Genomic DNA, 25564 nt, shown 5'->3' on the forward strand with positions numbered 1-25564 from the left:
AGATCTAATCTACCAGAGACGGAGATACAAGGTTCCGCCTCCACCGCTGAAATCTCACGCTTCATTTGGGCGAGTAATTGGAGAGCGTGTGACATTTATAAATAATATAAATACTCCCTCCACACTTCAACTACTTTTGAACATCATCAGCAAGACTGGAATAACGTGCAACTCAAGCTTTACAGTCATTTTAAAGGGTTATTAGATTATAATCAGACTAGATAATCCCACATTTACCCATTAATTTAATTATTTAAAAATGTTCTGTATTGTAGATTAAGGCTTAACTCATTCAAACTTTGAAGAAAAACATATAGGGAATTATTTAGTAAGGAAAAAAAAAAGTGTTAAACAAACCAGAATATGTTTTATATTTTCCATTTTTCAAAGCTTTCTACATCTTAAACAGCATCTTTCAGTTAACAGCTGTGCTGAACTAGTCAAGAGTTAATTACTAAATTGACTTTTTCATGCCTTCAAGGCAAAATTTCATCACCATACGATTTGTAAAACATCAGCGCAGACATGGAAAAATAAAACCAAAAATTAACTAAAACTATAATCGAAGTTGATTATAGTAGGCCTAAAAATAGAGTTTCTCAATCAATAAACTGAAACACAAAGATTTGTAGAAAAAATTTTCATGACTTTTTTTCCAAAACTTATCCAGGCCTAGAAATTGTTATTTTAAAAAAAAAAAAAAAAAAAAAAAAAAAGGCAGCAATTTTTTCCAAGTTTTTCTGTTGACTGTATGAACCCTGTACTCTACTCACCCATACTGTTGGTGGAGTTGCACCACATCAGCAGGCAGGCCGTACAAATCACGTTCAGAGCCCCAAACAGCAGGATCTTCCATGACTGCAACACATTTAAACATACAGAGAAACTTTATTATAATAAAAACACTACAGATCAGACTACATAGGAACTTTCATACACATACTCTACACAAATTTTAAATACAAATATAAAACGTCCTCTGAGAAAATTACAGTCTGAATTATCTACTGTTTTTCTAAACTCCGTGCTCCTCCGGTTATTTTAGTCCCGTCCGGACGCACATCTCTGAGTTTCGTCTCCTCGCCTTTAATAAAATAGCTATTTGTCCGTTGCCGCGCACCATAATTACACTTTGGGTGCACTCTGTTTCCACGGAGATCCACGTACTGTAAACACAACAGCAAGTGGAAATGGAGGAGCTACTGAACGCGATGTCATGTGACCACTGCTCCTCCTTTTCCTTTAATTGCAGTCCGGATGCAGGAGTTTTATCACTGAAAACAATTAAGAAGATTTCTTTATAAGAATCTCTGAATGGTCTGAACTGTGATCAGGATCCAAAAATTAAAGAATTTAAGCCATTTAAGGTGAAGGTCTACACCTAAAATTATACATTTTTACACTACATTTTTAATTACAGTCTTTGCAATGTCACATGTTACTTTACAACATGTGTAATAATGCCCTGCTAAGTGCAGTTCAGCCCCTGACCTAGTCTTAGAGTCTCTGTAAAACACCAAATCCACCGGAGATCCTATTTAAACCTATAGTTACCCGGAGGTTTTGTTAAAGAGTTTCGTTTCAGGTGTAGGTGAAGATGCTCACAGCTGGATCACCTTGATTCGCTCGGTAATAAAGAGGCTAATGCTAAGCTAACCACTCTAAAGCTCAAATTTGCGTTGGGGGGAGGGACATTCTAATGATCTCCAGCCAATCAGCAGCCTGTCAGCCTGAATCAGAGCCGGCTATGTTCCTCCTAGTGATGTGAAATCCACAATTACAGAGCTTTGTACTGTTATGACAGCAATAGGGCACCGTGTGACAGGCCCAGCCACGGACGGAGATACGAGCTGAAGTGTGTGAGACTGTGCGAGTGTGTGCGTGTGTGTGTGTGTAAACAGAGAGACAGTGCGCTGTCCAACATCAGTTCACTATCTCGCACCACCCCCACCCTCCTCATCTTTATCATCATCATCCTCCTCTCTCCTTCTATACAGGATATTAAACACTGCCCCCTTCTGGATGGTAGAGTCAATTTTGTTAAATTATTAAGTATTATTGAACTATAAGCTGGATTAAGTTGAATTTACTTATTTTTATTTTTTAGGACATTTAAAAAAGCTGGAAAACTATAAGAATCCTGTATATTTTGTCTGTAATCCACACAAAAGTAGGCTTAAATATTAAAAGAAACACTTTATAATAACTTTCATTAATATATTTTTAACTAATGATCAGTAGATGTGAACAAAGCAGTAGCACTTATTTATCAGCATGAATATTTATATTAAAAATGTTAGCAAATCATTAGCTCATCAGAATTTAAACATTAATAAATCGCTAGTAAATGCAAATTTTCAACTAAGCAAATGTTTATCAATTGCAGTTCATGTTACCAATGCGTTCATTAGTATTTACACACCAAAAGCAGTGTGTAAGACTGGTGGAGGAGAACATGATGCCAAGATGCATAAAAACTGTGATTAAAAACCAGGGTTATTCCACCAAATATTGATTTCTGAACTCTTAAAACTTTATGAATATGAAAATTCTATTTTCTGTAAATAAATGCTCTAAATAAGAATATTTATATTTGGAATTTGGGAGAAATGTTGTCTGTAGTTTATAGAATAAAACAACAATGTTCATTTTACTCAAACATAAACCTATAAATAGCAAAATCAGAGAAACTGATTCAGAAACTAAAGTGCTCTCTTCATTTTTTCCAGTTTACTCGAAATTAACATGATATACTTGGTATTTTTGTTGGCATACTGGCATTCACACCAGTGGTGGCTTTTTGCCTGCTGTTTGTCCAAACTGCTGGACGCTTATGGCCTGTGGACGCTGCTGAACTCCAGCTGACCTTTAATTCCCATGGTTTTACTGACACCAAGAAAATGCCAGGGCAGTGTGCCATGGATTACTGGCTAGATCTGCTAAAACGGCAACTTTACAGGAGAAGCAAAAAACATTCTTAGCATTTAATGGAAGTGAATGAAGAAATATTACTATTTAAGACATTTTGGAGACTTTCTATTGGTCTGTTTGACTTGATATTTTGTGTAAATATGACGAATGACTGCAAGATTCATATTACGAAATAAAAAAATTACTATACCGCGCCTTGCAAAAGTATTCATATCCCTAACATTTTGTAACCTTTTTTTTCAAAAAAACTTAAATGTATTTTATTGAGATTTTTTGGTGATAGACAAACAAAGTATCAATACTTAGTAGAGCCACCTTTCGCTTTAATTACAGCTACAAGTCTTTGATCAACTAGAGACTTTTAAGAGATTTTTAACCCATTCTTCCTTATTACTTTAGCTGTATGTTTAGGGTCATCGTCTTGATGGAAGGTCTTAAAGTCTTATGTAGCCTCCAACAGGAGGTTTTTCTTTTTCCAGGATTGTCCTGTATTAATTTATCTCCATCCATCTTCCATCCATTAACTCTGACCAGCTTCCTAAATCTGGTAGTGTACGTGCTAATTTGTGTTGTTTATCATTTTAAATCTCAATAAAATACAAAATACTGTTGGAAGCACTGGGGTTACTCCACTCCATTAAATCATCTCTGTATAGAGAAATTACAGACTCCAGCTCCATCTGCCAGCTCCACCCGCCTCGTCCCCTCAGCCCAGCGGTCTGGAGCCGGTACAAGTGCTAGCCTGGTTTTCCATTGACCTGTTCAGGGCTAAGCAGCTTTAAGATAAACGATGCACCAGCAAATGGTCCATCTGCCAGACTGGTTGTGTGCAGGCTGATCTATGATTTTCTCTCTATTAGACACTCCTACCTACAGTAGCTGCTCCACCTTTTGTCCACTTCTAAATTAAACTAGCCCAGTATATTAAGGTTTCCACACACGCTCACAACATATTGCATTTTTATTTTGATAAATATAAAAGCAGCCCAAAAAAAAAAAAAACACCCTTGAACTTTTACCCGCTACTGTATATAATAAATAAGTGCAGTTTAGAGGGAAAATCTCAAATCTGGCAACCCTGTTTACGGAGCACTGTTGCTGAGTAGCATCATAGTGCTAACGCTCGGAGGAAAGCGCAGCAACGGTTAGCTTCGGTTCTGATACATCAGCTCACAGATGCAGCCTTGTGCTGATCCACATCACCCTAGGAGTACCTACTGTAGCCACCCAGAGAGAGCAAAGCCAATTGTGCTCTCTCAGGGCTCCGGCAGCTGGTGACAAGTTTTAGTTTTAGTCATTTTAGTGCTATTAGACACTCCTACCTACAGTAGCTGCTCTAACTTTTAGATAAAGTAAAGTCAAAAACACACAGTTTACAATGTTGCTCATCCTCTAGAACGGGGGTCGGCAATTAAGTGTATGGGAAATGAAGTGTAATTTGATGGAGTTCTGCTACAGACTAGTAGCTCTGCAGCCCAGAGGGTTGTTGAACCCAATTGCAGAACAGTTGATCTTAAAGCAGGTAAACCCAAGAAGAAAGGAATAAAAATAAATAAATAAACACATCACTTCTTACGCAAGATTGAACCCGTGTCATCAGGGTCGCGGTCCAATACACTACTACCACTACCCCGGCTAGTAAATTGGGACACGGCCGGGAAAAAAAACGCCCTTATAAGGAGATAGGGAGCACAAGAACAAGCGGAAATGCGGAAAAGTGGAAACTAAAGTCACGTCGAGCACGACAGAGAGAGAGAGAGAGACAGGGGAGGAATATAAACAAAAGCTCACCAGAGAAGCATTTTATTATTATTATAAAATATTAAAATATACAAAAGTATACCAAGTCCAGGGGAGTAGTATAACACAGATGGAAACAGAAACCCCCTTCAACTGTGGAGGGGACCAATTTTGGTCAATCTTTTTGAGTTCTGGTGCAACTCATAGGTTGATTTTTTGGTAGGAATGTCTGTTTTTGAACATAATAATAGAATACACTTGGTATACAAATGGTCAGACAAATGGTATACTTGGCCATTAAAAAGTCTAAAGCATTTAGGAGATACACTTCTGGAGACATAAGAAAATGTATTGAATTCCTTTCAGTAATTCTGTAGTTTGACACAAACTGTTTTTTTTTTACCGTACTCTAGGAATCTCGCAGTAACTGATCAGAGCTCCTGGGATATTTAAGCATCAGAGCACCGGCTCCGACTCTGACCCCATTCCCAACCCCCTCTAAAATTAAATTTAGAGATCCCACCTCCAACTCCGTTTACTCCCTAATCTACGAGGTGTGATCCAATCCTGGTTTGTTTGTAAATCAGGACCCTGGCGTTCAGCAAAAGTAGATTAGGACTGAACCCCGACTCAGACGCCCCGTGATCTAATCCACTGTACCAACCCCACCTAAACCCTCCTGCAGTAAATCATCAGACCATCAGTACAGTGTTAAACCTGACGGACACATATACTTAAAGAACCAACCCTGACCCTGACTTTAGCTACGGTGATCAGTGATCTACCTGAAGAACAAACACTGACAGCTTTCTAGGAATTCTGGACATTTGAGAGATCATGAAAGAATACATGGTGCAGACAGTCTATAGGAGACTTGCGGAACCAATGAATGTAAACCAGAAAGTGTAGCTGTAGCACTGTTGCATATTTTTATTATATATTTGTGTATTTTATATCTGTATATTATATGTATATATATATATATATATATATATATATATATATATATATATATATATATATATATATATATATATATATATATATATATATATATATATATTAACATACCCTACATATCTTTCTCTTAGTGGTCGGGGAAAGGGGGTTAAATAGGATTGGGCCCAAAACCAGCAGTTAGCATTTGGTCTGGTTTTACAGCAGATTAATGAATATGGTTTAAACCGCTTAAATCATTAAAACAAAAACAATTATTGGCCTAATTACACAAAAAAATAAACAAATTATGAGGTCATATGGAGGTCGTTGAAGTGTGAGGAACTCACCCGATGATCTGAAGTGACGAGCTTAAACTCCTGAAAGAACTTTCCCAAGATAGACCTGTGTGACTTGCGGAAGGGGTGAATGGTACCCTGTGAACAGAAACATAAAGCAAAATATATTTATTATTTAATAAAGACAATAGTTTTGCTGTTTGGTTAAGATCTTAGGACACAGGAAAGTGTTAAACACACTATTTTACTCCTTTAAGAGGCACAGGAACCAATACATTTCCAGTAGCAGGGATTATAAATGGCAAATCTAACACAATGGCACCATCTAGTGTTAAATCTAATTCAAAAATAAGAGAGCACTTAAAAATGATGAGTTTCCTTGATTTTACCAAATTACTAATCGATGAACTGCTTTAATTTTTGCACCAGAAGTAAAGCAGCATAAAGTTATCCAAAAGCAGTGTGTAAGACTGGTGGAGGAGAAAATGATTAAAAACCAGGGTTATTCCACCAAATATGGATTTCTGAACTCTTAAAACTTTATGAATATGAACTTGTTTTCTTTGCATTATTTGAGGTCTAAAAGTTCTGCATCTTTTTTGTTATTTCAGCCATTTCTCATTTTCTGCAATTAAATGCTCTAAATTACAATATTATTATTTATCTATTTATTTTATTTTTAACCATACGTACATTTTTCAGATTTACAAACATTTTATCATCAGACAAAAATAACCTGAATAATTATAAATATGAATAAAAACACTTTTTAAATAACAATTCTATTTATTAAGTGGGGAAAAAAAAAGAAAAAAAAAGAAAATAACTTGTTTGTTCACTTTTGGCTGCAACAACTGCAATTAAGCTTTACTGATAACTGGCAACGAGTCTTTCACATCTCTGTGGAGGAATTTTGTTTCACTCTTTTTTACAGAATTGTTTTAATTCAGACACATTGGAGGATTTTCCAGCATAAAAGTCTTGTTTAAGATCACCCACTACAATACAATATATCACGATCACATTTTAGATAAAACTGTCACAGTATAAAAAACAAAGTATTAGTACGTTTAAACAAATCACTAAATGAACCACTTCTGACACCAATCTTTACTAATCTAAACTGGTGATTAAAATTCAATACAAATTGCAAAGTACTACTCTGATATATATATATATATATCAATATTTTTACAGCATTACTTAAAAAAAAGACCTGTAGAAACTCCTCAGCATGTCTAAAAGAACTCACCAGAACGTACGTGTCCGTTTCTTGTTTCTTCCTGTGTACTGGTGTGTCTGTAAACACATACAGAACAATATTTCAGCAACACAGAGATTTACGTATTTTTGTCTTTAATTTAGAGTTTTATGGTTATTTGTCCTTTTTTATTTGATCTCTGCTGATAAATACAAGGCGCTAAAATAGACCAAACTGGTTAAGTTTTACACCAACATAGCATGTTTTTATTTAAGTTATTCCAGCCAAAACATTAGAACCACCAGCTGACTAACACTGGAACAGAGACTCATCTACCACCAGCCATAACGTTAGAACCGCCAGCCATAACGTTAGAACACCCAGCCAAACACTGGAGCAGGGACTCATCTACCACCAGCCATAACATTAGAACCACCAGCCATAACATTAGAACCACCAGCCATAACATTAGAACCACCAGCCATAACATTAGAACCACCAGCCATAACATTAGAACCACCAGCTGACTAACACTGGAGCAGGGTCTTATCTACCACCAGCCAAAAAATTAGAACCACCAGCCAAACTCCTCTACCAGCCATAACATTAGAACCACCTGCTAAATAGCACTGGAGCAGAGACTGATCTACCAGCAGTCAAAACATTAGAACCACCAGCCAAACTTACCGACCAACCATAACATTAGAACCACCAGCTAAACACTGGAGCAGGGACTCATCTACCACCAGCCATAACATTAGAACCACCAGCCATAACACAAGAACCACCTGCTGAACTGCCAAACTTACCTACCAACCATATCATTAGAACCACCAACACTAGAAACACTAGCCATAACATTAGAACCACCAGCCAAACACTGAAGCAGGAACTGATCTACCGGCCAGTTTAGTAACAACAAGGTAGGCAAGATTATAAACAATCCAGAAAACAACAACACTCAATTTCTTATCAAATAAAGATCAAAGCCCCATCAGCACAGTTTAGCAGCGCAGTAGTAAATATAACAGTTATAATGAATCAGTTTGAGGATAAAACAGAATAAATAAGGCTGGTTAGCAGTTAGCTCAGTTAGCTAGACTAGGCTAACGCAGTTCATTACCCGAGTCCTTGAAGTTGATCACATCCACTGAGACCATGTCAGGCTTATCCACCGCCCCGACCTTCCGCTCCGTCACCCCGGATGGAACCACGTCCGGCTTCGGGCCCAGTTTCCGCGGGTAGAAGTCGGACGCGGTGTGGTAGGAGAGCCCCGCTGGAGACGTGGACATACTGTCCATCGCCATCTTTACCGCACACTCTTCCTCTTCCCCCTCTTACAGTCCCGCACATTACCGCACCCTGCTGGAGGAGAGGCTCATATACCAGCCAGAACATTAGGACCACCAGCCTACCAGCCAGAACCACCAGCCAGGTGGTTCTAATGTTATGGCTGGTGGTTCTAATGTTATGGCTGGTGGTGGATGAGTCTTTGCTCCAGTGTTGGTCAGCTGGTGGTTCTAATGTTTTGGTTGGTGGTTCTAATGTTATGGCTGGTGGTTCTAATGTTTTAGCTGGTGGTGGACGAGTCTCTGCTCCATTGTTAGTCAGCAGGTGGTTCTAATGTTATGGCTGGTTGTTCTAATGTTATGGCTGGTTGTTCTAATGTTATGGCTGGTGGTAGATGAGACTCTGCTCCAGTGTTAATCAGCAGGTTCTAATGTTATGGCTGGTTGAGGAATTTGGCGGGTGGTTCTAATGTTATGGCTGGTAGAGGAGTTTGGCTGGTGGTTCTAATGTTATGGCTGGTAGAGGAGTTTGGTTGGTGGTTCTAATGTTATGGCTGGTAGAGGGGTTTGGCTGGTGGTTCTAATGTTATATCTTTTAAATGGTTTAATTTTCAGATAAACAAAACAGATACATATATTTTTATATTCCAAAATGTGGTTAAAAATAATATCTGTTTGATTTAAAACAAATTTTGGCCAGATGTGAAACAGATTTGAATTTTTGTACCTGAAAATGATTGGCTGTATGAATTTTTAAAATGTAAAATCTAAAAATCTGAAGTAGAAATTTACTTATCAAAATATTTCAACATTAAAATCATCCATATTATCCATTACTCCACAAGATCTCACTGCTAAAGAATCCAGATGAAGGCCAGTTTTTGCTGGTTGAATGAAAATACTGGTACCTGCTACATTAAAACCTTTCCCTAGGTGTCGCTGTTATCATTATTAATATGCTTTACAAAGTCTTGTGCTTTAAGAGCAGGTCAAAAAGTATGGTAAACCTGCTTAACAATAATAAATAAGTTGATCAACATAAACAGACTGCTTGGCAATCAAACACCATCCCAGACTATCTAAAAAAACAATTACCAGCAAAAACTAACATCATAATAATAGTACTCATAATAACAACATATTTAAAATACAAATATGTAAGGCATGTTTATATATACAGTATAAGCAATAGATATAAGTGTATTGCGGTTGCCGCTTGCAAAGCGGAGTTGGGGGAGAAAGCTGCGCTTGCTTCTCCTGCAGAAACAAGTTTACAGCTTAAAAAACATCATTTATCCAGTGCTAATCAACGCTTATACACCAGAAACACAACTAGTACCTATCTGTAAAACAGTGGAACATTCTGGAAATGCATTCTGGAAATTTCTCTTATTACAAAAAACAAAAAAAACATCTGTTTTCAGATAAAATCCACTATATTTTAAACATAACATTATATATAAATCATAATTTAAAGTCCTATAAAATAAGAAAATAAGTGTTAATCAAATAAAACCTAATAAAGTTGAAAAACAATTTCCTTAATATAAATCATGTTATAACTGTTGGAATTAGGGGTAAAGGGATGGAAAAGTTAGGAAACATTGCCTTTTTGGTTGTAAATAGACCAGAATTTAGACTCCTATAAAATAAGAACATCCAAAGTTTTGAGGAACACTTGTAATAGTATTCTTTCTGTATGTTTTAGTTAATAATAGTATAAGACTTTGTATAATTTGTATAGTATAAGGAGAGCTAAAAGCATTTTTTAAAGGTTAGGAAAGGTAATTAAGCTTTTTAGGCAGGACTGGTATGTTTTACAACTTTCAAGGAACACATTTCAACTATTAGTGTAAAAAATATTTTTAGGGGTTTAGTGCCTAAACCCCTAAATGTATGATGTATGGGTTTAGAGGTGGGGTAGGAGCAAAGGTTTGTAAGATTTTTAAGCAGGACTGGTTTGTTTTATTACTTCAAATTAATACATTTCAGCTATTAAAGAAAAGAAAATAGTGGATCTTAGTGGATCTTAGTGGTTTAGTGGATCTTTAAGACAAGTTTAAGACTGAGTGCACTGTGCTGAGGGTGTTCAAAAGGATGTTTTAGGGATGGTTTAGTCGCAGCAGCTCACTGTTAACGCCTGAATACTCGGACACCCATGTTTTTTGGATGGGAAACCGTCCGGGTGTTAGCATAACTCCAGTCAGAACGCATCACATCATGCTATCATCTTGCGCCGCTGCGTCTTTCACTGCTAAGCCTGATGGTGTCTCTACAAAAACTGCGTCCACAGCGCAGGCGTGGGCCCGGGCAGGTTCGGGGGTCCACAGAACTGCGCTTTATGTTGCGCCGCATGTGTTTCCATACTAAATGGAGACATGCCAGCACAGAGAGAAGGATGCCTATGCCATTTCTATGGTCATGAATGGTCACATTGTCGAACAACTGTATAGCTACTGACATTGAGGGACTGCGATGAGGGGGTTACTGAATTTGAATGGGAACGGCCTTTTAGGTCCTTTTAGGTCTTTTTCGTCCCCAGTAACAGCATTTAGCTACGGCTCGCGTCAATGTTTCCAGCATGAATTGCAAAGGAATATAATAAGCCATGTACAGTTGCAAGAAAAAGGATGTGAACCCTTTGGGATTATACTTGGATTTCTGCATAAATTGGTCATTAAATGTTTGCTGATCTTCATCTACATCACAACAATAGACAAACACAGTCTGCTTAAACTAAACCAAACAAAACATGATATGTTTGCATGGTTTTATTAAAGTTGCTCTGCCCTATAAAAAAAACACACACACCAGTTTTGAGTTTGCTGTTCTTAAGAAGCTTCTTAGTTGCTTGATGTGAATCATGCTTCACACAAAAGAGCTCTCAGAAGATCTACGTTCAAGAATTGTTGACTTAAAGCATGAAGCTGGAAAGGGTTACAAAAGTATCTCTAAAAGCTTTGATGTTCACGTGTCCACGGTAAGACAGAGGCTCTACAAATGGAGAAAGTTCAGCACTGTTGCTGCTACTCTCCCTAGGCGTAGTAAAGTCCTGTAAAGATGACTGCAAGAGCACAGCGCAGAATGATCAACGAGGTGAGGAAGAATCCAACACATTTAATGACCGATTCATGCAGAAACCCAAGTAATCCCAAAGGGATACTTTTTGTTGCAACTGTAATATGGCAATTGACCCCGGTTGTTGAGTTTAATATGGGAATTGGCCTGAACCACATGTTCCAACACCCCGGATGCTGAGTACAATATGGGAATCAGCTTCAGCCACATGTTCCAACACCTCAGATGCTGAGTATAATATGGGAATTGTTCTGAACCACATGTTCCAACACCCCGATTGCTGAGAATAATATGGGAACCGGCCTGAGCCACATATTCCAAAACCTCAGTTGCAGAGTATAATAAGGGAATTGGCTTGAACCACAAGTTCCAACACCCCAGTTGCTGAGTATACAAGATATACTAGATATAAATATGCAAGATATAAAAAAAAACACACACACCAGTTTTGCTGTTCTTAAGAAGCATTGCTCAATGTGAATCATGCCTCGTGCCTCAAAAGATCAAGCTCTCAGAAGACCTACATTCAAGAACTGAAAAGCCTTGATGTTCATGTGTCCATGGTAAGAAAGATGCTCTACAAATGGAGAAAGTTCAGCACTGTTGCTGCTACTCTCCCTAGGTGTGGTAAAGTCCTGTAAAGATGACTGCAAGAGCACAGCGCAGAATAATCAATGAGGTGAGGAAGAATCCAACACATTTAATGATCAATTCATGCAGAAACCCAAGTAATCCCAAAAGGTTCACATACTTTTTGTTGTAACTGTAATATGGAAATTGACCCCTAGCCACATATGTTGACATCTCGGTTGCTGAGTATAACATGGGAATCGCTTTCTGGGATGCTACTTTCAATTTAAAGTAAAAATAAATCTCAGGAATCTTATGGACTGCCTCTTTAATGTATTGTGCAAACCAAGCCAACCCAATCACTTCCCTGGTGGCCTGAGCTCCATAGAATATGTAGAGTATGTAGAGGAGAAGTTCTGGCGCGAGGCCACGTGAACATTTTTATCTTCATACAACACACAACACAGGGAAACCAGCTCGTCCACATGTCTGCAGCTCCAGGAACCAGGAAGCGGCTGCTTCTCACGCTCGTGGCATGTGTTCGTGGAGTAGGAGGATCTTATTGCTACTTCTCCTTTCATCTTCCTCCTCCTCCTGCCACACACCCACCCACCCTCCAGCCCACCAGCCAGCCCACGCCTCGGCTCCCTCACACACCCACTCTGAGCCAGGCAGCGAGGCAGAGCAGTCCATGGACGTCCAGCTGCATAAACAGATGGAGCAGGGAGCCGGGCTCGAGACCCCCGAGACTCAGGAGACCCCGGTGGGCGTGAACTCCAGTTTCCAGGCCCGGATCCACGCCAGAATGGAGCTGGTCAAGAACATGAAGGAGGAGGAGAAGCTCTACAGGTACAACGGGGTCCTGTATCCCGTCATCATGAGTCCTGAGGAGAACCTCCGGGCCCTGGAGAGCGTGGAAGCTCGGGAGGATGATATCATGCTGGTGGCCTATCCAAAGTGTGGTAAGTTCTGGATTCAGCAGGGTAAGGAATTCTGGGAATCTGGGATAACATGGGAAATGAGATTTGACAGGTGATGACACTACAAGAGCTGATCTGGATGATAAAAAAAGCAGTGTGTAAGACTGGTGGAGGAGAACATGATGCCAATTTGCATGAAACCTCTGGTTAAAAATCAGGGTTATTCCACCAAATATTGATTTCTGAACTCTTAAAACTTTATGAATATGAACTTGTTTTCTTTGCATTATTTGAGGTCTGAAAGCTCTGCATCTTTTTTTTGTTATTTCAGTCATTTCTCATTTTCTGTAAATAAATGCTCTAAATGAGAATATTTTTATTTGTAATTTGGGAGAAATGTTGTCTGTAGTTTATAGAATAAAACAACAATGTTTATTTTACTCAAACACAAACCTATAAATAGCAAAATCAGAGAAACTGATTCAGAAACTGAAGTGTTCTCTTCATTTTTTTCAGATCTGTATAATTCAAATCTTTTTTAACTCATCAAGAATTAATTTCTTGTCTCTTAATGTGTTTGAGAGCATCAGTTGTAGAGTAGTTAAGAGGTAGAGTTACAGGTATACAGTGAATATCTCTATTTGAGGAATGTTCTAATCCAGATTATGAAAAGCAAGAACTACTTAACACAGTAAAGATTTAAAAAATGACTTCAAGAAAAAATGAAGGTCAGTCAATCTTTGAAAAGAACTTTTGAAAAGAACTTTGAAAATATTAAGTGCAGTCAGTGCAAAGACCATCAAAAACATTATAATGATGAAATTGGCACTCATCAGAACCCTCCCAGGAAAGAAAGAGCAAATGTTTCCATCAGTTACAACTTTAGATCAAGATCAAGATCAGTAGAGTGTAGAAAGACTCATAAAATGTGTTTCCATTTACCTCCTTTAGAAATGACTTTATAACCTTTTCCAGACTGATAGATGATCAATGACTTTGGTTTGTTATTAATTGTCAGCAATATAACAAAGTGGAAGCGACTAGAAACGAAAGCAACTCACTCAGTCAGTGTAAAAACAACACTAGAAAACCAGTTCTACTACAGGGTTATTACAGAGTTGTGTACATGGTTATTACAGGGTTAGATACAGGGTTATTACAGGGTTATTACAGGGTTAGATACAGGGTTATTACAGGGTTATTACAATGTTAGATACAGAGTTATTACAGGGTTATTACAGGATTAGATACAGGGTTATTACAGGGTTATTACAATGTTAGATACAGAGTTATTACAGGGTTATTACAGGATTAGATACAGGGTTATTACAGGGTTATTACAATGTTAGATACAGAGTTATTACAGGGTTATATACAGGGTTTGATACAGGGTTATATGCAGGGTTAATACAGGGTTAGATACAGGGTTAGATACAGGGTTAGCGTAGGGTTAGATACAGGGTTAGATACAGGGTTAGATACAGGGTTAGCGTAGGGTTAGATACAGGGTTAGATACAGGGTTAGATACAGGGTTAGCGTAGGGTTAGATACAGGGTTAGATACAGGGTTAGATACAGGGTTAGATACAGGGTTAGATACAGGGTTATTACAGGGTTAGATACAGGGTTAGATACAGGGTTAGATACAGGGTTAGATACAGGGTTATTACAGGGTTAGCGTAGGGTTAGATACAGGGTTAGATACAGGGTTAGATACAGGGTTATTACAGGGTTAGATACAGGGTTAGATACAGGGTTAGATACAGGGTTAGATACAGGGTTATTACAGGGTTAGCGTAGGGTTAGATACAGGGTTAGATACAGGGTTAGATACAGGGTTATTACAGGGTTAGATACAGGGTTATTACACAGTTAGATACAGGCCCTAACCCTGTATCTAACCCTGTGCTATCCCTTTATTTAACCCTGTATCTAACCATCAACCTAACCACATTTACTTAATTTTTGCATACAATATGACCTAATTAGAATTACTTAATTTATACAATATTACTCAATTTATGATATATATTATATTATAATTCAGACTCGGTCTGTTTCAAAATAAATCTTTGGGATTATGTAAATATTTGAATGTGTGTTTTAACTAAAAATATTTAAATTTCAGGAATTATAATATATGATGTATCATGAATTATTCGAGTAATATTGTATGAATGAAGTAATTGTAATTAGGTAATATTGTTTGCAGAAATTAAGTAAAGGTCACTAAAAGTAAGGATTGATTCAGCAAAAATAAATTAGGTAAAGTTAAAGTTACTTAAATTTATCTGAAATTAAATTGACCTATTTACTTATTTTTTAAAGTAAATTTAGCTCATCGTTATGTTCAGTGTGGTGTGTAGAGCTGGAGGAATGTGGGATCTGTTTGCTGTATTTTCTGCTCTCAGGTCTGGAGTCTGGAGATGACAGATAAGATCCAGGGGGGGAAAGTCAAATTAAACAGGGGGCCTCTCGGCCCCGGCGAGCCGGAGAGGGCCCCTCGTATTTGGGGCCCGCACAGGGGATCCAGGGCTGTTTAACCTCCCCCTTTCCACCGGGGGCCGGGGGGCCGGCTGCGGTACACACGCACTCCCTTTAACCGTAACAGATGTCAGGCTCATTTTTTATAGGCCCCCGCCCCCTAAAGAACACTGTTGTGTTTATACTACACGCAGTTCACTCTGGAGGATGGTAAACGCCAACAGCATGTGTGGGCTCTCTCTTTATAGTAAAAATTATTATTATTATTATTATTATTATTATTATTGCACTTATCAAGAAAAAAGTTATTTTTATGCAAGACAAAACACTGATCATAAGAATATGTTTTATATTTGACATTCTTCAAGCTAGCACCTCTTTCTCATCTCTTTTTAAGAGGTGTCACCTGGAATTCAGGCTTTCAGTTAACAGCTGTGAAGTCCAAATTAAACATATTTTTTTATATCGTTTTTTAAACTCTGAATCTACACTGAAAAAAATTATGAGTAAAATTTACTTTAAAAAGTTTCAAGAAGAGAAGGAGTTTCCAAACTTTTGACACTTTTTTTTGGTACGAAAAAACATCTTCAAAAAAAATGTTATCATTAAAAGTATGTGAATAAACTATAATTAAAAAAAAGTATTTTTTATGTAAGACATTACACTCACTGTAAGCATTTTTTTCCAGGGATTTCCATGAACACCATGTTTCTACAAGACAATGCTAAACCTTATGCTGCACAATACATTACAAAGTCATGGCTGCAGAAGAAGAGGATGTGGGTAGGGGACCAGTCTCCCTGCAGTCCCTAGTTCATTAAAGAGAACTTGTGAAGAATTACAATTTGTTTGCATGTAAATTTGCATTAATTTTTCATAAAATATTAAAGCCGAAGATATTGACAAATATAGCTCTGGAAAAATATGAGACCATTTGTATTTATAAAGTAATATTTGGCATGAGTTCTATTTTGTATTAAAATAAACACATGAAACTTTGTATAAGGTCGGATTTTGTGATATTTTCTTGTCTATATTTTGCAAAAAATCGTTTTTTTTGTTTGCTTTTTCAGGTTTTAACTGGATGGTGGCGGTGCTGCGCAAAATCATGTCTGCTGCTTCTGGTGTAAAAGCTGAATCCAAGATGCCTCCTCTGATGGAATTCTTCGGTTCAGAAGCACTGCAGGTATTGCTAACACATTTTGCTAACGGTTTGCTAATGCTGCAAATAAGGTTGCATTTAAATGAATTACTAAAACTTGGATATTACTTATAAAAGTCAGTTTCAGGGAGTTTGCAATGTTTTTAGAGCCTACACTGTAAACCTAGAAATAGTTTGAACTCAAATGATGAAGTCTGTTTTACATAAAATTTGATATTTCTAAACAAAACACAACTATTTTTAGTTAGTTGAACATTTGTGGGCACATAAACATTTAAACTAAGATCTTTGAGTTGAACCAACTTATAATAACTGAGTTTAGTCTGCTGTCATTGGCAACTTCTTTTCCATTGGCTTCTGTCACAATCTATTTGCATACTGGGTGTGTCCAACAGTTTCGGACTAACACTCACCATCAGTGTTTAGTGATTCCCCCTGGTCTACCTTAGAAATAAATCAACTTCCCTTTTAGTTGTAATATTTTGATGTTATAATTTATGCTATCTCACGGTTTCATTCCCCATTACTTAAAAAAATTGAGCAAACTGTCTGCCTTAAAAAAGTTAAGTAAACTCAATGTTATAGTAAAACAAAAATAAAAAAGTTAAATCAACTTCCCGTTTAGTTGTAATAATTTGATGTTCTAAGTTATGCTAAATTAAGTTTTCATTACCCATTACTTAACTTTTTTAAGGCAACCGGTTTCCTTAAATTTTTAAAGTAAATTCAACTTATCCAGGTTTACAGTGTAGGATATCTTTGTGGAGAGCAACAATTCTATGTCTCAGAGAGTTCTTTGCCATGAGGTGGCATGTTCAATATCTAGTGGCCAGAGTAAGAGAATTTAACCCAAAACACCAAATTTAACAGCCTTATTCACACTTGGAATGTACGTATTTCTGTATTAACACTTTTAACATTTGTGAAATATCAAATAAATTACTTAGTACTTAGTTATTTTATCTAAAACATGATTAGAAACTGAATATTTTTTTAAATAAGTGAGCTTGTTTGTTGCTACTTTGTTTGTTTGATGTAAGTTTAAACTTGAAATAAAAATATAAAAAAACTGAGATTAAAAATAACCGAAAAACTTAACAACATATACAGTAGTTTCTTCTCTTGTAAAACATGAATATCAGGATTTCCACATAAGAACCACCATAAGATTTGGTTTCCTACATACATCAACAGTAAAAACAGTAAAATCAATTTTATTATACAGTTTATCACTTCTATCTATTAGTGTCGCATTAATTTTCTGACTGGTATTGCATTTTGACTGGATTCGCCATAAAACACAAAACATAAAAACAGCTGTTAGCTCAATGTTTTTTGGAGGAATGTTTTGAAATAGAGTAAAAGTAAGTATTTCCCATTTTTCGACACCTCATAACGCAACAAGCGCTTTACTACAACTTACTGTAAATGTCTGTGCTGTAAATGGTGTAAATGAAGACCCAGATGAACGAAGGCTGAATTGAGGTAAAAGGTGATATTTTAGATAAGCTTCCTTGTAAGCTTATCTCCACCATTAACTTTAAGAGCACAGTTCTTGTTACATGTTACAGGATTCCTGTGTATCTGCAGCTGGGATTGGATGGATATTGACCCACCAGAGCAACAAAGGCCCAATCCCATTTTAACACTGAGCCCAACCCCTCCGATTAGCATGTTCACGTCTAGACGTAGGGGGTCCAGATAAAGAGCTAAATGATCCTTCAAACTGAGATTTAGTTTTTTTTTTTAGGTTTTGTCTGGTTAGTTGGTTTTGTTTGGTTGGTGTGGTTAGTTAATTTGGTATTTGATATGTTAGCTTGTTTTATGTTAGATTATGTTGGACAGTTATTGGTTGGTTTGATTAGTTTGATTGATTTGTTGGTTAGGTTTTTGGTTGGTTTGTTTTAGTTGGTTATAAAGGTTTGATTGGTGTGGTTAGTTTGTTTGCTGATTGTCTTGGACAGTCATTGGTTGGTTGGTTGGTTTGATTTGGTTGGTTGATTTGTTGGTTATGTTTTGGTTAGTTAGTTTGGTTGGTTTTTGGTTTGATTGTGTGGTTAGTTGATGTGTGGTTAGTTTAATTGGTGTGGTTGGTTAATTTTTTTTTGTTAGTTTGATTGGTTGGGCTGATTGTCTTGGACAGTCATTGGTTGATTGGTTTGATTTGGTTAGTTATGTTATGTGTCTAGATACTAATAATTTATGGAATTAACAAACCATTATAGCCTTCTTAAGGTGGAATTGGCCACACATTTTTATGGTGTACATCCAAACAAGCTCAGAACCCTTTAGAGACCTTTTATATGTCGTTAGTCAGTTATAGTCGTTCGCTCTGATTGATCTGTCCAAACAAATGCTCTGAAGTGAATTCTTGTGGTGTGATTTATCCAGAAAACCATAATGACGGATGTGAGATTTGGGCTGATGGTGAGTTTAGACGTTCTACGGCACTTGAGAGTCTAAAACTTGAGTAATAAATCACTTAAAAGCTTTCAGACCAGGTTATGACCCTGTTTTAATGTCAGTTTGGTTGAAGTTGAGACCTCCTCTGGGTCACGTATGGTATAAACTGGTATAAACACTGAACCCAGGCTGTCTGAGCTGTGAGGGATGGGTTTGTGGGTTTGTTTGGGGGGGTTGTACACCATCAACCAACCAATCAACCAACCAACCCCCACCACCACCACCACACCCTCTCCACCACTAAAACTCACTATTTGTGTTTGCTGTTCCATTGCAGTTCCTCCAGAAGGCCCCGTCTCCCAGATTGCTGGGGACCCACATGCACCCTGACAACATTCCAGCCTCCTTCTTCCAGAAGAAGACCAAGGTTTGTTTTCACTCGTCTGTCTGAGTTAAAAGCGTGGATAGGTGGATAGGGGTCGGGAACAGTCTCTCAGTGACCCCTGAGCTTCTTCTCACGCTTCTTCTTCTCTGGCATTTGATGGATTGTGTCGACACTAAACACTGGCTTTCCCTCAAGCCAGATAAACAACCAAAAACTTGTGTAAAAATGTATTTTATTGAGATTTTAGGTGACAGATCAACACAAATTAGAACATAACTATGAAGTAGAACGAAAACTATGCATGTTTTTTTTTTTACAATTTTAATCAAATAAAAACCCCTAAATAAAATTCACTGCAATCTATTAATCAATCGCCTTTAGAAGTCTTTACTTAATGAGCTAATCGAAAGGACACTAGTGAACAAACAGCATCATGAAGACCAAGAAAGAATCGTGGAGAAGAAGTTTAAAGCAGGGTTAGGTCATAAAAACATATCCTTAGATAGATAGATAGATAGATAGATAGATAGATAGATAGATAGATAGATAGATAGATAGATAGATAGATAGATAGATAGATAGAATAGTACACAAAGTTACAAAAGGATATAATAGAACTCTTTAAAGAAGTTTTTAATTGTTCAGAACTTCTTTTCCTTAAAAGTTGTTAATTGTTTGGATCTTAATTGTTCACTTTCACTTTGGAAATTCTTATTTTAAGAGAAGTTGATGTTCTCAACTTCATAATTTAAGAAGAAGTTCATTGATTGGAACTTTTGTTTCAAGAAGAAGTTGACTGTACAGAATTTCTCTTCTTTAAAAGTAATTCACTGTTTAGAACTTATTTTAGGAGGTTTCTTACTGTTCGGAACTTGTTTTAAAAAATGTTCACTATTTGGAAGTTATCTTCTAAAGAGACTGTTTAAAACTTGTTAAAAGTTGGTAATTGTACTTTAAAAGTAATTCACTGTTTAGAACTTATTTTAGGAGGTTTCTTACTGTTTGAAAGTTGTTTTAAAAAGTTCACTATTTGGAATTTAACTTATAAAGAGTTAAACTGTTCAAAACTTTAAAAATGTGTAAATTGTGCAGAATTTATCTTCTCAAAAAGTAATTTTTTAAAGTTGTTAGTTGTTTGTAGCTACTTTTTAAGTCCGCAGTGCCTCACTCTGGTTTTAAAACTGATTTCGAGGAAAATAAAACATGTTTAGGTTGTATTATGTAGGTGTTATGATGTTATAAAGGTGTGTAGGTTTGGGGGGGGTGGTTGGTTGGGTGGAAACAGTGTTCCAGTGACCCCTGAGATTCTTCTCACGCAACTTCTAACTTCTAGGAATTTCCACACTGACTTCCCCTCGAGTAAAAGCAACAAGTAGAGCGTGTTTTGCAAGACGCAGATCATTTCCTGCACCGCCTGCTAACGCAATAAAACCAGTGCTAATGTGTTTTGCTTTCAATAAAATAAAAATGCATGGAAACATTTCAGCATTTCTACGTTTTTTTAAGTAATTGCATTAGCATTGGCTGTGTGATTCATACTGGATCAAGGCACAAAAAACAACATGAAACAGCAATGATTTCATTTTATTGGTTATTATCTCCACATTATTGTACCAAATCAGTGTATAAATATCTTGTTCTTTGCTTCCTTTTGTTGCAGATGCTGGTTGTTTTCCGAAACCCGAAAGATACAATGGTCTCCTTTTATCATTTCTCCAGTAAGAATCCGGTCCTGGCAACTCCAGAGTCCTGGGATCAGTTTTACACGGATTTTATGAGCGGTGAAGGTACGAAAACAGACTGAAAAATATCGCTTTTAATGAATTTGTGATTTATTTTTGGATCTGAATAAAACTACTAACCATAAACTCCTACTTCTCTTAGAAATCAGAGCAATTTTATAATTTCATATATATTGAGACACATGTATGGCCCATAAAATAAGTATGGTTATGTATGTGAAATACATTTTTCTTAATATTACATTACATACAGCTCTGGAAAAACTGTAAGAAACCATTTGAAATAATTAGTTTTCAGTTAATTTACTATTTAAAGGTAAAATATAGGTTAATGTGTAATAAGCACAAGGTCATCCAAAAGCAGTGTGTAAGACTGGTGGAGGAGAGCATGATGCCAAGAACCAGGGGTATTCCTCCAAATGCTCCAAATATTGATTTCTGAACTCTAAACATTAGTATTGTTAGTTAGTTAGTTAGTTAATTAGTTAGTTAGTTAGTTAATTAGTTATTTGAGGTCTGAAAGCTCTGCATCTTTTTTTGTTATTTCAGCCATTTCCCATTTTCTGCAAATAAATACTGTAAATGACAAAAAAATATTTTGGAATTTGGGAGAAATGTTGTCTGTAGTTTATAGAAAAAAACAACAATGTTCATTTTACTCAAACATAAAACTATAAATAGCAAAATCAGAGAAACTGATTCAGAAACTGAAGTGCTCCCTTTTTTATTTTTTACAGAGGTGTATATTTTATTTATTTTTTCCTATTTTTAATTTCTTATCTAATGTTTTCAATCTCTAATCTCTATCTATCTTTATTACCCTCTTTCTCCTCAGTTCCGTGGGGCTCGTATTTTGATCACGCTCTGGCCTGGGAGAAATATATCGATGACCCCAGTGTGATGATCATCACATTCGAAGAGCTGAAACAGGTCTGTATTTTATTCTCGTTTACAGCCTGTGATTTACACTTCCTTCCATTTACACTACATACTCACAACCTATTAATAGCAATAACTGTAGATATATAAATTAGAAAAGCTATTTTATTTTAGTAATTTAATCGATATATAATATAGATTCGAAGCGTTAAATAAAAACGTCTCTAAAATGATGGAGCTCAATCAAGTCCTTTTCTGTGGGCAGCAGAAGAAAGAATGAAAAGTTAGCAAGATGCCCATACTACCACCACCATGCTTCACAGCTGGAATGAGTTTCTATTTTAAAAAGCAGCATTACATTTTTTTCTGTCTAGAGCAAAATGTTCCAAATGATCTGGAAGGACAATATAAGTCTTTGCAGACATATATATATATATATATCTGATCTGCTGTATCGTAATCTGTATCTCAGGATCTGAGTGGAGGTGTTCAGAGAGTGGCTGAATTCTTTGGCTACAGCCTGACGGATGATCAGATCCAGAGCATCGCGGAGGAGAGCACCTTCAATGCCATGAGAGAAGGATCCAAGGATTCCCACGGCCAGATGGGTAAAGTGTTTTTCAGGAAAGGTGGGTTATCTGTTCATCTCAGGTTATAAATCATATACAGCTCAGGTTTAAAACTGTTTATCCTCCCATACTGCGCTATAGATACTAATAAAATAAAGGTAGTAATATACAGTTGAAACCAGAAGTTTAAAAACACTATATAAAAAGACACATATGCATGTTTTTCTCACTGTTTCACATGAAATCAGAATAAACATTTCCTGTTTTAGGTCAATTAGGATTACCAAAATTATTTATATTTGCCAAATGCCAGAATAATGAGAGAGATTTCCATATTTCCATTTGTTTTAGCACAGTAACCGGTAAGGCTACAGTTAGATATACTCACCTCTAAACAGAGAAAGAGCTAACTAGCACTTAGCGCAATTAGCTGCTAATCCTAATGCTGCTCCAGCAGTGCTAGCCGGGGTTAGCAGCAACTACAGTCCGATATACTTTCCTCTGAACAGCGAAACAGCTAACTAATGCCTAAAGTGGTTAGCTGCTAATGCTTATACTGCTCCAGCAGTGCTAGCCAGGGTTAGGAGCAGACTACAGGCCGATACTATTCACCTCTAAATGACAAAAGAGTTAGCGCAGGGTCTTCACAGCTTTTGTTCTTGGGTTGATTTACACATTTCCCCTCATGGGAAAGTCTAAAAAGATCAGTCAAGATATCAGGAAGACAATTGTGGACTTGGACAAGTCTGGTTCATCCTTGGGTGCAATTCCCTAATGTCTTAAGGTGCCTTTATCATCTTAATAAACAATTACACGCAAATACATAAAAGATGGGAATGGTTTGCATACTTGCTTGCAACTAGAGGTTACAGACTAGACAAATTCTATTGAAGCTTTAAAATTAAATGTATGCATATATACGTTTTTGTCCATTCAGGTGAAATCGGGGACTGGAGGAACCACTTCAGCGATGTCCAGAGCGAGGAAATGGACGCTGCCTTCAAAAAGCATCTAGAAGGGACAAAACTCGGCGCCAGGCTACAGTATGATCTGCACTGCAAGTGAAGAGTATCCACGAGGTATTGAAGCACCAGGGAATATAATACATAAAGGATATATCAGGGAATGGGCGTGGTTCTCACACAGCAGGCAGCCAATGAAAACTCCATCACAGTCGCACCTTCACCACCGAAACCGGTTTAAGAGGGGACCAGCATCAGACAGGACAATGGAAAACACCGGTTACCTGCTGTTCATAAACAACACCTCATTTAATACTGTGTGGAGTAAATACTGTACACTATACACTGTAGGATATACAACTTGCGCGTGCTAACAAGAAACCTCGTATCTCGTGAACGGGTCGTGTTACAGAAAGGGTATTAACTTTTAACAAAGTTAAAAACGAAACTCTGGACCATTTCTGCTGGTTTATTTACGCAAAAAAAAAAAAAAAACACAGTGTAAAACCAGTCATCATTTATCAGGTAATCAGCCATAACATTAAAACTATCTGCTGTTATAATTGTACTGTTTACCAAAGCCTAAGCTGCAGACGTGTGTGTATACGGAAGGATACATCAGCTGCGTCCTCATAATCGGAACAGGGGTACTTAGGCTGCAGGCATTGTGCAGCTCTGATTATTCAAGCCATGGAACCTACAAGACCTCTAAAAGTGTCCTGTGGTATCTGGCACCAAGACAAACATTACAGCATATCTTTTAAGCTATTAAGTCCTGTAAGATGTGAGGTGGGCGTAGCATTCATGAACATTAGTCCAGAGTCCAGAGAATTGGTGCCGTGACCCTGTTGTTACGTAATTTGGTAGGTACAATATATATGCAATGCCTTGGATATTTCCATTTGAACCAGGTCATCAGTCAATATTTTTCACTTCACCTGGCAGTGGTTTTAACCTTATGGCTGATTTTATACTGTATTTTAATATAAATTAATATGAATAAGAATGTTATATATATAGTCTGAACTGTTTATCACTATACTGAAACCATGCTGAGTGATGGAGAGCTCTCAGTTCAGGTTCTCGATTCAGGTTCTCCAGGGCATTTTTATTAAACTGTGACATTTTAAAAACCATGTACGTTCCTGAACAATGTTAACACTTTACTGCTATACAGTGTAGTTTATATAAAACATTTACTTATTTGTTTGTTTTTTGTAGAACTGTGATAAAAAAATATATACCTGTTGCATCAACTGCATTGTTGTTTTCATTTCTTTTACAGACTTAATTTAGACTCATATTGAACAGATTAGATTCTCAACCACAAACTTGACTTTTGATTTAGACTCATACCTGACAAACTCAATTCTCAGGCTCAAAATCGTACCCCACGTATTCAGTTCTCAACTGAGACCCCATAGATTCTCGACTCCCAGCTCAATTTTTAACTTAACCTCATACCCAACAAACTTGATTATCAGCTCAAATAAATCAAACTCGACAGACTCAAATCTCTACTTAAAATTGTACTTGGCTGGTGGTGTTTTTCCTCCATAGACTAATTCTAACCATTTGTTTCTTAGCTCTGAATTACTGGGTAAAGTATATAAACACTGATGTGTTATTCGCACAAATAACACAGGAATGAACTGCATGCTGTTCCTAGCGCTGTTATTTAGCTCCTATCTGGCGAGACGGCGTCGCCGCCCGGCTTCAGCTCTGCCTGTCTGTGGGTGGTCCCGAGTCGAGGTGGGCGGGGCCATGAATACTAATTGCTTTTCCTGATCGACTCGTTTGGAGGTTGAGGAAGAGTTTCATGTGCAGCATCATAAACAACTAAAGAACAAGAAAGACGTGGATTTTAGCGGAAGAACACGTTTAAAGTCAAATAATGTTATATTTATAATGGTGACAGACTGATTTAACCTGATTAACTGATTAATAATCTGTTTAATACGAGCAGTAATGATATGAGGAATGATTACAGTAGAGTAACTCTGTTTATTTTCAG

At 37.0% G+C, this 25564-nt stretch overlaps 2 protein-coding genes across 2 annotated transcripts in view; one reads left to right on the top strand and one right to left on the bottom strand.

Moving 5' to 3' along the window:
* slc30a6 (solute carrier family 30 member 6) overlaps window positions 1-8457 on the bottom strand; it is a 36244-nt gene extending 27787 nt beyond the window's left edge. Inside the window, exons 1-4 of the mRNA XM_022682092.2 lie at window positions 8231-8457; window positions 7159-7205; window positions 5958-6044; window positions 774-858 (exon numbers count right to left, since the gene is read on the bottom strand). Coding sequence (XP_022537813.2) covers window positions 774-858; window positions 5958-6044; window positions 7159-7205; window positions 8231-8414 — 403 coding nt within the window. The 5' untranslated portion in view covers window positions 8415-8457. The remainder of the gene's footprint in view (window positions 1-773; window positions 859-5957; window positions 6045-7158; window positions 7206-8230) is intronic.
* A 3992-nt stretch (window positions 8458-12449) lies between these two features.
* On the top strand, window positions 12450-24806 carry LOC111195254 (sulfotransferase 6B1). Its single transcript, XM_022682093.2, has 7 exons — window positions 12450-13006; window positions 16522-16634; window positions 19351-19440; window positions 21059-21185; window positions 21976-22070; window positions 22492-22648; window positions 23526-24806. Exons 1-7 carry the CDS (start codon window positions 12580-12582, stop codon window positions 23651-23653), a joined length of 1137 nt encoding a protein of 378 aa, XP_022537814.2. The 5' UTR covers window positions 12450-12579; the 3' UTR covers window positions 23654-24806.
* Window positions 24807-25564: the final 758 nt, after the last annotated feature.

This window comes from Astyanax mexicanus, chromosome 25 (assembly GCF_023375975.1).
Source record: "Astyanax mexicanus isolate ESR-SI-001 chromosome 25, AstMex3_surface, whole genome shotgun sequence".
NCBI lineage: Eukaryota > Metazoa > Chordata > Actinopteri > Characiformes > Acestrorhamphidae > Astyanax > Astyanax mexicanus.

Bases quoted from the DNA above. Each gene is read 5' to 3' on its own strand.
- LOC111195254 (XM_022682093.2), top strand. From the start codon at position 12,580: ATGTGTTCGTGGAGTAGGAGGATCTTATTGCTACTTCTCCTTTCATCT. The intron at 19,441-21,058 runs GTTTGTTTTCAC...CTTTTGTTGCAG, and splicing joins TCTTCCAGAAGAAGACCAAG to ATGCTGGTTGTTTTCCGAAA. The intron at 22,649-23,525 runs GTGGGTTATCTG...TTGTCCATTCAG, and splicing joins TAAAGTGTTTTTCAGGAAAG to GTGAAATCGGGGACTGGAGG.